Source organism: Carcharhinus amblyrhynchos, chromosome 8 (assembly GCF_965287045.1).
Source record: "Carcharhinus amblyrhynchos chromosome 8, sCarAmb.v2.hapA, whole genome shotgun sequence".
NCBI classification, from domain to species: Eukaryota; Metazoa; Chordata; class Chondrichthyes; order Carcharhiniformes; family Carcharhinidae; genus Carcharhinus; species Carcharhinus amblyrhynchos.
In genome coordinates, this window is record NC_137331.1 from 40,907,726 (window position 1) to 40,921,525 (window position 13,800).

Consider the following 13,800-nt stretch of genomic DNA (forward strand, 5'->3'; position numbering starts at 1 on the left):
ACTGACTACAATTCCATTATTACATTGTTTTTCTGTTTCTAGATGCCTTCCTATGAATGTTAAGAAAGATGACTTGAAAGGAATTCGCAAAGATCGGATGAAAATAGGTGCTAGCTTGGCAGATGTGGATCCAATGCAAATTGACACTTCTGTAAGTTAAGGAAATTTGAGCTTTTTCCTCAGATCTTTAATTAGTTCAATTCTTTGTTTCTTTCAATAATAAACTAAATAGATTGATTAAATGTTAATTTAAAAGACCTATAGAAAATGAGAGTAGCTGTTAACCATTGCAATTTGATGGCTTCTTTATTTGCACTCAAATACCAGCAATTATGAAGATTTCTTGTCATGAATGGAAGATTTTCAGTTGTTGTATATTTTGGTTAAAGTTTATTTATTAGAATCACAAGTATGCTTACATTAACACTGCAATGAAGTTAATGTGAAAATCTCCTCGTTGTCATATCCCAGCACCTGTTTGGTTACACTGAGGGAGAATTTAGCATGGCCAATGCATCTAACCAGCACATGTTTCAACTGTGGGAGTGAACTGGAGCACCCAGAGGAAACCTATGCAGACATGGAGAATATGCATAGTCCAAACCAGAATTGAACCTGGGTTCCTGCTGCTGTGAGGCAGCAGTACTAACCACTGTGCCACCATGCTGCCCAGATTGAGGCCTTTGTAGTTTCTTCCAAACTCAAACTGTTTTCCCTGAGAAATAGAGTTCTCAATTTTGTCTGCTGGTTAACAGTTTCTGCCTCAAGTAATTTATTAAATAGGTGAGATATTGTGTGCAGGGGCATGCAAGAACTTGTGAACATTTCATGCAAAGAAGCAAGCTGTAGTCCTTACTGCTTTTGCATGTGTGTTGAAATTAGCCCTGTTTTACCAATCTGATTATTTAAACTGGAAGAAAGGAGGCATCCTTTCAACTTTATTGACATAGATGAATCAAGATCTAAGTTCTTGGTTAGACAATGTTTGATTATCCAATTCAAAATCATGGAAACTTTCACTGTGCTCTTAAGTAGACATTACAATGAAACTGTAATAAATGAGCGAATAGAAAGGGCACTGACTTCTCACTGCATTATTGAGTGCAAGATTGTGGGTTTTCTTTAAAATGATGTGGAGTTGCTGGTGTTGGACTAGGGTAGGCACAGTAAGTAGTCTCGCAACACCAGGTTAAAGTCCAAAAGGTTTATTTGGTAGCACGAGCTTTTGGAGGGTCAATGCCCCAAAAGCTTGTACTACCAAATAAACCTATTGCTCACCGTTCTTTAAAATGTGCAGCCACCAAACCAGAACAGCCACCACCTCAGCAGGGGATAATGGGAATATTTTTCTCTTTATTGCTGGTGCTTTTGAGATTCAAAGCTGTCAGGCAAAATTAGCAGGAACAGGACATTGAATGAGTTTTCTTAAATTGTTTCAACTTTTTTAATATTTAATTTCCAGAGACCAATGTGCTTATAGTTTGGCAATTTCAACATTTTAAGCAAGAGAATTTAAATTTATCCGGTTCTATTTTCTCCTTCCTGACTTTGCCCTGCCTAGAGAGGGATCTTTGCAAAATTTCTCCAGCTGTTTTTGTTAATTTTTCCTTAATTCATCCCACCCTGCTCATCCAGGGCCATTGAGACCAAGGTCTCTTTTTGCTGTCCTGGCTGAATGCTAACTTAGTACAGAGAAGTATTGAAACTTGCAGACTGTATTTTACCCACAGCTGTCAGGAAATTCAGTTACTGTATTCTACCTGGGCGTTCGATTCTGGTTGCAGGATGGCTGAACATAATGCGTCAGGCCTCCATTTGACATAGCTTGGTGTTTTCCTTTTCACTTGGGGAAGAGGGTTGTGTTTGTGATCTTTCTGGCAGTGGATTGATGACTTTGCTGTAACCTTCCTCTCTGGAGATTGACTATTTACACCTTGGCGTTTACCTTTGGTTGCAGATCATTTGAGTTGTACAACAGTTCCTGCGTTTATGTATCCTTTAACGGGGTCCTTGATATATTTAAGATATCACTATTCTTTTAATTTGAATTCTAATCGGTGTTATAAAAGCTAAGGAGGCATTTAGTAGAGGTATTAAAAATCATGAATTTTGACAGCAAATGATAAACTGTTCCTAGAGACAGAAGGGGTGGTAATCAGGGGACCTGATTAAGACAATTGGTAAAAGAGGCAGAGATGAAATGAGAAGAAATCATTTTTATGCAGGAAGTAATGATCAAGAACATACTACCTGAAAGAACAGTGGAAGCAGAGTCAATAATTTTCAAAATAGCAATGGATATATACTGGAAGGAAAAAGAATTGCAGGGCGGTGATTTGTGGGGAAGCACAGGGTTGAGATTAATTGATTATTTCTCTCCAAGAGGAGAATCAAGGTGGACCGAATGGCAGCCGTTTGCACTATAAGATTGTGTGGCTGACACTTGGATCATGGATCAGTTTGACCAAAACTCAGCTTCTATTATAGACTTTATACTTTTATAGATGGATTCGGAAAAGATTTTATACCGATTAGACTATTTTCCTCTTCTGCACTGTCATGCAGCGCAAATTGTTTCAGTTGTAATTATTAAACTTAATGCCCTGTGTTTGCTTATTTAATTCCAATGACTTGTCAGTTGTACGTAAAAGCAGAAAAAGATGCAGTTTTGTAAAAGGTAATGCTGCCTAAAACCCAGCTTTATCTAGCACTCAGACTGATTCACTACTTTCTGTTTCTGATATTTTTGCTGGTGAGATGAGAGTTCTCCAATTTTATAAATCCTGTTGAATTTTGACAAGTTTGATGGAATGAACCCCAATGCCAGTGGGATACGTTGCTTTATTTGGGAGAATCTATGTCAGATTAATTTTTCTTGATTCGGTAGTGCAAAATGGATGACTGAAAGCAGATATACTGTATTCAGAATTTTATGGTGTGAATGGGGAGACCTATATATGATGTGAATCCAGTTTATTCTAGCTTACCAATGTTAGAGGAAGGCATATGTGGATAACTGGAAGGAAACGGGTAGCACAGTGGTTAGCACTGCTGCCTCATAGCACAGGGATCCGGGTTTGATTCCTGGCTTGGGTCACTGTCTGTGTGAAGTTTGCACGTTCTCCCTGGGTCTACATGGGTTTCCTCCCACAGTCCAAAGATGTACAAGTTAGGTGGATTGGCCATGCTAAATGGCTCTTTAGGGGGACTAGCAGAGTGAATGGATGGGGTCTGGGTGGGATTATAGTTGGTGCAGATTCGATGGGGTGAATGGCCACCTCCTGTACTGTAGGATTCTAATAAACTGCATGTATTACTTGTTGAAAGTGGCATTTGTTTGTTATATACTCTTAGGTTCGCTTCGATAGTGTGGGTGGACTTTCAAGCCATATTGCTGCACTGAAGGAGATGGTGGTTTTTCCCTTGCTTTACCCTGAAGTGTTTGAGAGATTTAAGATTCAGCCTCCAAGGTACAGGAAGGCCATTTTGCTCATCAATTTAATTAATGCTGTTAATTGAAATTTAGGGTCACTATGTTAAATTGTATATTAGATTTTTAAGTTTCTTGGCTTGAGTTCTTGTTACGCTAATCTGTAAGCTGTATTATTTTCTAATCTTCCCATGGATATTGCTCATAGAAAGTCCCTTTTTAGTTTGCTGCTGTTAATGGACAAATCCAGCTGATTGTGATGTGAATGGCTGCAGTTCTATAAGAGGAAGTTGAAAATGCTTATAAATTTTGAGCACCAATTCATCAATTTTTTTTAAAACTGCATCTGACCCAAGAGTGTAAATTTATGCTAGATAACAAGATTCTATGTTAAAGCATATCTTGTGGCTTTATTGATAAACTCAGATGATGTTGTTCACTTTCAACCTATAAAATGTTTGAAGGTGGTTTGCAGGAGCATTATCAAACCCCATTTGACACTGCATCATATAGAGAAATATTTGGCCAAAAATCTGATCCTAAGAGGAAGTTTTGGCAGGAAATTACAGATATTAGGGCTAATAGGCTGCCAAGGAGAGGGTGAAATAAATTGTATGGACAGAAGGCCACAGTTGGAGGAATTGGAGATATCAGGGTTGCAGGATGGAGGAAATTACCCAGATAGAGGGCTGAGGCCATGAATGGATTTGAAGAATAAGGAAGCGCATTTTAAATTTGAATTCTTTTCAGACCCTGGGGTCAAAATAGGCCAGCACAACTGATAGTTTTATTGCAAGTTAAGATTCAGGTAATAGAGGTCTGAAGAACAGAAATTTGCAGAATGATCACATTGCATCATTCTGTTCATGAGATGTAGATTAATCGCTAAGGCCAAAAAGTTGAATAGTTAAGTAAATAAAAACTGGTCATTCAGAATTGGATTGCTTGCTTGGAATGCTTTAGTATTTTGCTTCAGCCTCACACAACATGTATTAGAATCTGTGACAGAATGAACACCTGCGTGTATGTTGATGTAGAAAATAACCAATGAAATCCAATTGTACGAAATAGTTAAGTTAAATTGTGCAAAAATAAAACTTTGGGAAGTCATATTTTTAATTCCGACTAGCACTCTTAACTTTAAGTAAAGCTAGTTTGAATCACTGTTGCTTTGTCCAGTGTCGGTCTTGATCTGCAGTTAACTTGCAGGTGCTGTGCAATGAGGCTGGAACTGAACTAACTGTCACTTCAGCATTTCTTCTCTTGTAAATACTTGATAAAGTACTCTTAAAAGTTTATCATCTCTAAATTTTTAGAGGCTGCTTATTTTGTGGCCCTCCTGGAACGGGAAAGACCCTTGTTGCCAGAGCTCTGGCCAACGAGTGTAGCCATGGAGACCGGAGGGTGTCCTTCTTCATGCGAAAGGGTGCAGACTGTCTCAGTAAATGGGTAGGAGAATCAGAACGACAGCTACGCTTACTTTTTGATCAGGTAAATAAAAAATGTGATCCTTTTCCCACATGCTTATTAATTAACATTTAAGTTAGGGTTTAAAATAGTGCAAGCTTTCTGTACTACTAACTAGCACTTTAAAAATAAGAGGCGCTTTACATCTAGGAAAGATATGCGTGCATATAGGACAGCATTTTCTTTTAACAGACGTGGGTGTTGCTGGCTAGGCCAGCATTTATTGCCCATCTTGAAATGCCTTTGAGAAAGTGGTAATGAGCTGCATTGAATCACTGCAGCTTAATGGTGTAGGTATACCCACAGTGCTGGTAGGATTTTGACACAGTTCCAAGCAAGGATGGTGTTTGGCTCAGAGAGGAACTTACAGATAGACATTGATGTTCCCATGCATCTGTTACCCTTGTCCTTATAGGTAATAGGGGTTGAGAGTTTGAAAGGTTCTGTCAAAGGAGCCTTGCTGAGTTTCTGCAGTGCATCTTGTCGATGGTACAAATTGCTCCCACTGTTTGTCAGTGCTGAAGGTGGTGGATGGAGTGCTTATCAAGTGGGCTGTTTTGTCCTGAATGATGGCGAACATATTGAATGTTGTTGGAGCTGTACTCATTCAGACTAGTGGAAAGTATTTCTCCTGGCTCCTGATTTATCCCTTGTAGATGGTGGAGGACCTTTGAGGAATTAGAAGGTGTGTTATTCTTTGCAGAACTCCCAGCCTCTGACCTCGTATAGCCGCAGTCTTGTTACTAGATTAGTAATCTATGTGAATTTAAAAAAAAAAAATCTGGACTTCAAAGTATAATGATCACCATGGAACCATTGTTGTTTGTCATAAAAATCCATCTGATTCACTAATGTCCTTTTATGGTAGGAAATCTGCCGTCCTTACCTGATCTAGCTTACTTATGCCTCCAGATCCACAGCAGTATGGTTGAAAGTCCTCTGAAATGGCCCAGAAAGTCAGTTCAAGGACAATTAGGATGGGCAATAATTGGTGGCTCAGCCAACGACGCCTATATCCCATGATTCTTTTGTTTTTGTTTAAGATTGGTCCTGTTCAGTGTCTGATCACCGGTAGACACCACCGCCACCCCCCCACCCCCCCCCCCATATGATTTTGATAGTCGGCATTTAGCAATGACCCTTGAATGTCAAGAAAAAGATGGTTAGATTCTCTCTTGTTGGAGATGGTCATTTCCTGGTAGTTGTGTGGTGGGAATATTATTTGCTACTTATCAGCCCAAATCTGAATGTTGTTCAGGTGTTGCTGCATATTTGCATGACATTTTGTCTCTGCTGACATAAGAACATAAGAAATAGGAGCAGGAGTAGGCCACCTAGCCCCTTGATTCTGCCCCGCCATTCAGTAAGATCATGGCTGATCTGATAGTGGTTCAGTTCCACTTGACCGCCTGCTCCTCATAACCCTTAATTCCCTTATTGGTCAAAAATCTGTATCTGTGACTTAAACACATTTAACGAGGTAGCGTCCACTGCTTCAATGGGCAGAGAATTCCAAAGATTCACTACCCTCTGGGAGAAGAAGTTCCTCCTGATCTCTGTTCTAAATTGACTCCCCCTTATTTCGAGGCTGTGCCCTCCAGTTCTTGTTTCCGTTCTAAATGGAAATAATCTCTCTGCTTCTACCCTGTCTAGCCCCTTCATTATCTTTTGTGTCTCTATAAGATCTCCCCTCGGCCTTCTAAACTCCAACGAGTACAGGCCCAGTCTACTCAATCTCTCCTCATAAGCTAACCCCGTCATCTCTGGAATCAACCTGGTGAACCTTCTCTGCACTCCCTCCAAAGCTAATATGTCCTTTCTCAAATAAGGGGACCAAAATTGCACACAGTACTCTAGGTGCAGCCTCACCAGTACCTTGTACAATTGCAGCAAGACCTCCCTGCTTTTATACTCCATCCCTCTCGTGATAAAGGCCAACGTTCCATTTGCTGCCTTGATCACCTGCTACATCTGCAAACTGAGTTTTTGTGATTCATGCACAAGGACCCTCGGGTCCCTCTGCACAGTAGCATGTTGTAATTTTTCACTATTTAAATAATAGTCCATTTTATTATTATTCCTTCCAACGTGGATAACGTCATACTTGCCAACATTATATTCCATCTGCCAGATTCTTGCCCACTCACTTAGCCTAATCTCTCTGCAGACTTTCTGCGTCCTCCACGCAATTTGCTTTCCCACTCATCTTTGTGTCATCCACAAACTTTGTTACCCTACCCTACTCCAGATCGTCTATGTATGTGGTAAATAGTTGAGGCCCCAGCACCGATCCCTGCGGCATGCCACTAGTCACCAACTGCCAACGGGAAAAGCACCCATTTATTCCAACTTTCTGCTTTCTGTTAGATAGCCAATCCTCAATCCACGCTAACACTTTACCCCCAACTCCGTGTACCTTAATCTTATGCAGCAACCTTTTTTGAGGCATCTTATCGAATGCGTTCTGGAAATCTAGAAACACCACATCCACCGGTTTCCCTCTGTCAACCGCACTCGTTACATCTTCACAAAAATCCAATAAATTTGTCAAACATGACTTTCCCTTCATGAATCTATGCTGCATCTGCTTGATTGAACCATTCTTTTCCAGATGTCCTGCTATTTCTTCTTTAACGATAGGTTCCAGCATTTTCCCAATTATGGATGTTAAGCTAACCAGCCTGTAGTTACCTGCCTTTTGTCTACCTCCTTTTTTTAAACAGTGGCATGACATTAGTTGTTTTCCAGTCAGCTGGCACCTCCCCAGAGTCCAGCGACTTTTGATAAATTACAACTAACGCATCTGCTATTACTTCTGCCATTTCTTTTAGTACCCTGGGATGCATTCCATCCGGACCCAGGGACTTGTCTACCTTCGGTCCCGTTAGCCTACCCAGCATTACCTCTTTAGTAATAGTGATTGTTTTAAGGTCCTCACCCCCTTCAGTCCCATGACCATCAATTATGGGAATGCTATTTGTGTCCTCCACTGTGAAAACTGACACAAAAAACTTGTTTAAGGCCTCGGCCATTTCCTCGTTTTCCATTATTAAATTCCCTTTCTCATCTTCTATAGGTCCAACATTTACTTTAGCCACTCTTTTCCGTTTTATATATTGGTAAAAACTTTTATTATCAGTTTTTATACTTTGTGCTAGTTTAGTTTCATAATCTATTCTTCCTTTCCTTTCTTTATTGCTTTCTTAGTAGTTTTTTGTTGTTTTTTAAAGCTTTCCCAATCTTGTAGTTCCCCATTAATTTTGGCCACTCTGTATACACTCTGACGATCTGTTGATGCAAAAGGAAGAGTTCCTGTCACACCTCCATAGCTTATTTAGATGAAGTACAAGACCTAATTTTGGGCTGGCCTTTGATATTCTAACACGGGCAGCTGTGTCACCCTGAAACTAGATGCTGGTGACTTCTGTCTTCCGGCTTCCCATTCTATCCATTCAGAATTGAATTATAGAATAGTTACAACACATAAGGAAGCTATTTAGCTAACGTCGTTGCCCCTAATTCCCCATAAAAACAGTTTCTCCCCAACTACTCTGTCAAAACCCCTCATGATTTTGAGCATCTGTAAGGAATATTTTTTCCAAGATGAACTGCCCCTGCTGATGTTCCTCAACCCTGAAACCATTTTTGTGCATCTTTTCTGCACCCTTTTATAATGTTTTTCCATCCTTTCTAAAATGTTGCCCAGAGCTGGAAACTGTACTCCAGTAACACAGGTTTATTACAGCTTCCTTGCTTTTGCGCTCAATGCCCTGTTTATAAAGCCATAATGTGGAGATGCTGGTGTTGGACTGGGTTGGGCACAGTAAGAAGTCTCACAACACCAGGTTAAAGTCCAACAGGTTTATTTGATAGCACAAGCCATTGGCTTTCGGAGCATTGCCCCTTCATCACCCCTTAGTGGGTGTTCTGTTCACAAACATATATAGATACAAACTCAATTTACAAGATGATGGTTGGAATGCGAGTCTTTACAGGTACAGACAATGTGAGTGGAGAGGGTTATGCACATGTTAAAGACATGTGTATTCTTTCCAGCCAGAACAATTAGTGAGATTTTGCAAGCCCAGGCAAGTCGTGGGGGTTACAGATAGTGTGACATGAACCCAAGATCCCGGTGAGGCCGTTCTCATGTGTATGGAACTTGGCTATCAGTTTCTGCTCAGCAACTCTGCGTTGTTGTGTATCGTGAAGGCCACCTTGGAGAACGCTTACCTGAAGATCAGAGGCAGAATGCCTGTGACTGCTGAAGTGTTCCCCAACAGGAAGAGGACAATCCTGCCTGGTGATTTTCGGGCAGTGATCATTCATCCGTTGTTGCAGCGTCTGCATGGTGTCCCCAGTGTACCATGCCTCAGGACATCCTTTCTTGCCGCATATCAGGTAGGCAACGTTGGCTGAGATAGAGTTCATATTCTGAACTTGCGCTCAGGATGCAAACCAGCTGTGAAACTCTGCCACGCAGATGAGACAACGGAACTATGCTATCTACATGCACACCAAGAACAGGAAACTTTGCATCACCACCAGCAGCAACCAAGCCTCTCCTGGCATCACAGTAGAATACAGTACCACTGTAGGGAAGTCCATTGTCAACTTGTCGGACTACACACTTCAACAGATGAAATCGAAGCTCTCAGCTGAGGGCTCAATTTCTGCCCCACCACCAAAATGGACCCCATCAGTCTCACAGCGGACATAAAGGAATGAGTGAATGAGGCTGCGGGAGTTCTTCCACATACCCAACAGGCCAGCAGCGAACACAGTGAGACAGCCAGTGATCCAGAATAGCTGACAGAGATCCGTGGTGCAGGAACCAAAGAGGAAAGAGTCGAATTGGACTCCTCCGGAAAGCCGCTGCCCTCGACTCGACATGTATGCCCAAGCCATCAGGAGATAGTCAATGCCAGATTCATCAGGCACACTCACAAGATAACCCTGAATGTCACTCAAGCACAACGCAATGCCATCCGCACTCTCAAGGCCATCTGCAACATTGTCATCAAATCAGCAAAGGACAGGCCATCGACATACTGAACAGAATGGATTACTGCAAAGAAGTGTACTGACAATTAACAATGAGAAACACTACAGACAGTTAACTGCAGATCTGACCAAAGAATACACCCATCAACTCAACAGACTGATCAAGACCTTTGATCTGGACCTTTAGAGCACCCTCTGTGCTTTCATCCTGCGTACTCCTTGCGTTGGAGATCTCTACTGCCTCCCGAAGATACACAAGGCCAACACACCCAGCCGTCCCATCGTATCAGGCAATGGCACCTGGGTGAGAACCTCTCCGGCGACATCAAGGGCATGTTGAAACCCATTGTACAAAGAACCCCAGCTTTTGTCGCGACACTACAGACTTCCTATAGAAACTTGGCACACGTGGAGCAGTTGAACCAGGAGCACTCCTCGTTCACAATGGATGTCTCAGCACTCTACACCAGCATTCCCCACGATGATGGCGTGCAACTGCCCTCAGTACTCAACACCAACAACTGCCAATCTCCAAATGCAATTTTACAACTCATCCACTTCATCCTGGACCACTATGTCTTCATCTTCACCAGCCAGGTTCTTCATCCAGACACACAGAACAGCCATGGGGACCAAATTCACACCTCAATATGCCAACATCTTTATGCACTGATTCGAACAAGACCTCTTCACCACATAGGACCTTCAACCGATGCTATACACTAGTTACATCAATGACATTTTCTTCCTTTTGGACTCGTGGAGAACAATCACTGAAACAACTATATGATGACGTTAAAAGTTCCATTCCATCATCAGACTCACCATCCACCATCACTCTCTGGAATCGATTGCATTCTTGGACACATGCATCTCCATTAAGGATGGTCACCTCAGCACTTCACTGTTTTGCAAGCCACGGATAACCTCATGATATCCACTTCTTCAGCTTCCATCCTAAACATGTTAAAGAGTCCATCCTCTACGGACAAGCCTTCTGTGTACACAGAGATTTGCTCAGATGAGGAGGATTGTAACAGACACCTCCTAGACGCTGAAAGATGCCCTCATAAGAACAAGATATGGCACTCAACTCATCAATCAACAGTTCTGATGCGCCACAGCGAAAAACTGCACTGACCTCCTCAGATGACAAGCACGGGACACGGTGGACAAAGTACCCTTCGTCGTCCAGGACTTCCCCAGAGCAGAGAAGCTACGACATCGTCTCCGGAGCCTTCAACATGTCATCAATGAAGATGAACATCTTGCCGAGGCCATCCCCACACCCACACTTCTTGCTTTCAAACAACTGCACAACCTCAAACGGACCATTGTCCGCAGCAAACACCCAGCCTTCAGGAGGACAGTGATCACGACGCCACACAACCCTACCACAGCAACCTCTGCAAGACGTGTCAGATTATCAATACAGATGCCATTATCTCACTTGACAACACAGTTCACCAGGTACACGGTACATACTCTTTCAACTCGGCCAATGTTGTCTACCTGATGCGATGCAGGAAAGGATGTCTTGAGGCATGGTACGTTGGGGCGACCATGCAGACGCTACGACAACGGATGAATGAACACCAGTCGACAGTCACCAAACAGGAGTTTGTCTTCCTGTTGGGGAACACTTCAGCAGTCACAGGCATTCAGCCCCTGATCTTCGGGTAAGCGTTCTCCAAGGCGGCCTCATGACATACAACAACGCAGAATCGCTAAGCAGAAACCAAGTTCTGCACACATGAGATGGCCTCACTGGAATCTTGGGTTCATGTCACACTACCTGTAACCCCCATGATTTGCCTGGGCTTGCAAAATCTCGCTAACTGTTCTGGCTGGAGATGATACACATCTCGTTAACCTGTGCTTAACCCTCTCTCCACTCATATTGTTTGTACCTATAAAGACTTGATTACCTGTAAAGACTCGCATTCTAACCATTATCTTGTAAATTGAGTTTGTATCTATATGTGCCCTGTTTGTGACAGAACTCCCACTCAACTGATGAAGGGGCAATGCTCTGAAAGCTTGTGACTTGTGCTACCAAATAAACCTGTTGGACTTTAACCTGGTGTTGTGAGGCTTCTTACTCTGTTTATAAAGCCCAGAATCCCATTCTAATATGTTTGTAAAGTATTTTTTTTATATTTCTAGTAAATCTTAATGTTCCAATGGCAAATATCTCAGTATCACCAACTTCCCTTGTAACTTGTTTCCTATGCTTGATATCATCTCTGTAAATCTACAGTTTTCTTTCTGTGTCTTTAATGTCCTGATATAATTGCATGCCTAAAACTAGCTATTCAAAGCTTAAATATTGATCATTGCATGACAGATATTTATCATTCTTATACTTACTTATAAAACTCAAAATATCATAGGCCTTTTTATGGCTTTATTTACCTGCAGTCTCACTTTGAGTAAATCATATATTTTAAACTTCTAGATCCAATTTAACACATTGGATAAATATTCTTGTTACTTGTTATTGGCTTTACTACATTATACTTCTTTACATAAAATTTTCTATTGACAGAAAGATAGTGAGGTTGGCAATTTTTTGTGCCAACCTCACTATCTTTCTGTCACTAGAAAATTGTTGTATTTTCCATGTCCAAATTATATATGTATGTATTTCAAAAGTGGACCCAGAACTGGACTTATGGCATACCACTTCTAAATGTTCTTCAGTCCAAGCATTTTGTCTTCTATTATAATTGATTTCAGAAAATTCATTTTGTGTTGTCGTCTTGAAGTTTAAGACAAGTAACCTTTTTTTAAAGGCCTATATTATGCGTCCTTCGATTATTTTCTTTGATGAAGTAGATGGCTTAGCCCCAGTTCGTTCAAGCAGGCAGGATCAGATACACAGGTAAGGATGCAAAAGTTTTTTTTTCTTTCAACAGGATTAAGTACTCTGCACCATTGCTAGTAAGGTAATCATAGAATCCCTCCAGTGCAGAAGGAGGCCATTCGGTCCATTGAGTCTGCACCGTCATTTAATGTTCAATGCATTACTAATCTGATTTTATTAATATATTTTGTCTGAATTGGAGTGGAGCTGCTGAAGCTGGGGATAGCTCCTTAAAAAGTTCTTGGAGGGCTTGAGACGGTGGATGCTGAGAAGTTGTTTTCTCTCACTGGTGAGTGTAGAATTAGGATATCTTAATCACTGGGTTCATGAATCACTAAAAGCTAGCATGTTTCCTCTTTTTCTATCATTCTAAAGCAAGATCTCATTAAGAAAATAGAGTTCAATGTGATATTTGATAAATTTGTGTGTAATAGTTTTTTTTTAAATTGATATATGGAGAGCCATAAATGCTGAAAGTAGTGGGCGAGTAGAAGATTGGGAGAGGTTTAAAAATCAACAAAGATTGACGAAGAAGATGATGAAGGATAGACTATGAAGCTAAACTAGCACTAAATATTAAAAAGGATAGTAAGAGTTTTTATAAATATATAAAGAGGAGGAGGCTGGCTAGAGTGAGTGTTGGACCCTTAGAGGATGAGAGGGGGGATTTAGTGGTGGGGGATGAGGAAATAGCTGAGGCCTTAATTAAGTTTTTTGCCTCGGTCTTCACGGAGGAGGACGCGAATAGTTTGCCGGGTATTAAAGACAGAAGGATGGTAGGAGTTGAGGGCCTGAATGCAATTACTGTCACTAGAGAGGTAGTGCTTGATCGACTAGAGGGACTGATGGTGGACAAGTCCCCAGGACCGGATGGAATGCATCCCAGGGTTCTGAAGGAAATGGCAGAGGTGATAGTAGATGCCTTAGTGATTATTTTCCAAACCTCGCTGGATTCTGGGGAAGTGCTGGAAGATTGGAGAACGGCTAATGTCATGCCGCTGTTTAAAAAGGGTAGCAGGCAAAAGGCAGGGAA

At 41.5% G+C, this 13,800-nt stretch overlaps 1 protein-coding gene across 2 annotated transcripts in view; it reads left to right on the top strand.

Annotated features, from left to right (window-relative positions):
• atad2 (ATPase family AAA domain containing 2) overlaps window positions 1-13,800 on the top strand; it is a 61,968-nt gene that overhangs the window by 24,770 nt on the left and 23,398 nt on the right. For both annotated transcript variants that reach the window (XM_080193921.1, XM_080193922.1), the window contains exons 10-13: window positions 43-151; window positions 3,355-3,470; window positions 4,747-4,921; window positions 12,697-12,785. In XM_080193921.1, coding sequence (XP_080050047.1) covers window positions 43-151; window positions 3,355-3,470; window positions 4,747-4,921; window positions 12,697-12,785 — 489 coding nt within the window. The remainder of the gene's footprint in view (window positions 1-42; window positions 152-3,354; window positions 3,471-4,746; window positions 4,922-12,696; window positions 12,786-13,800) is intronic.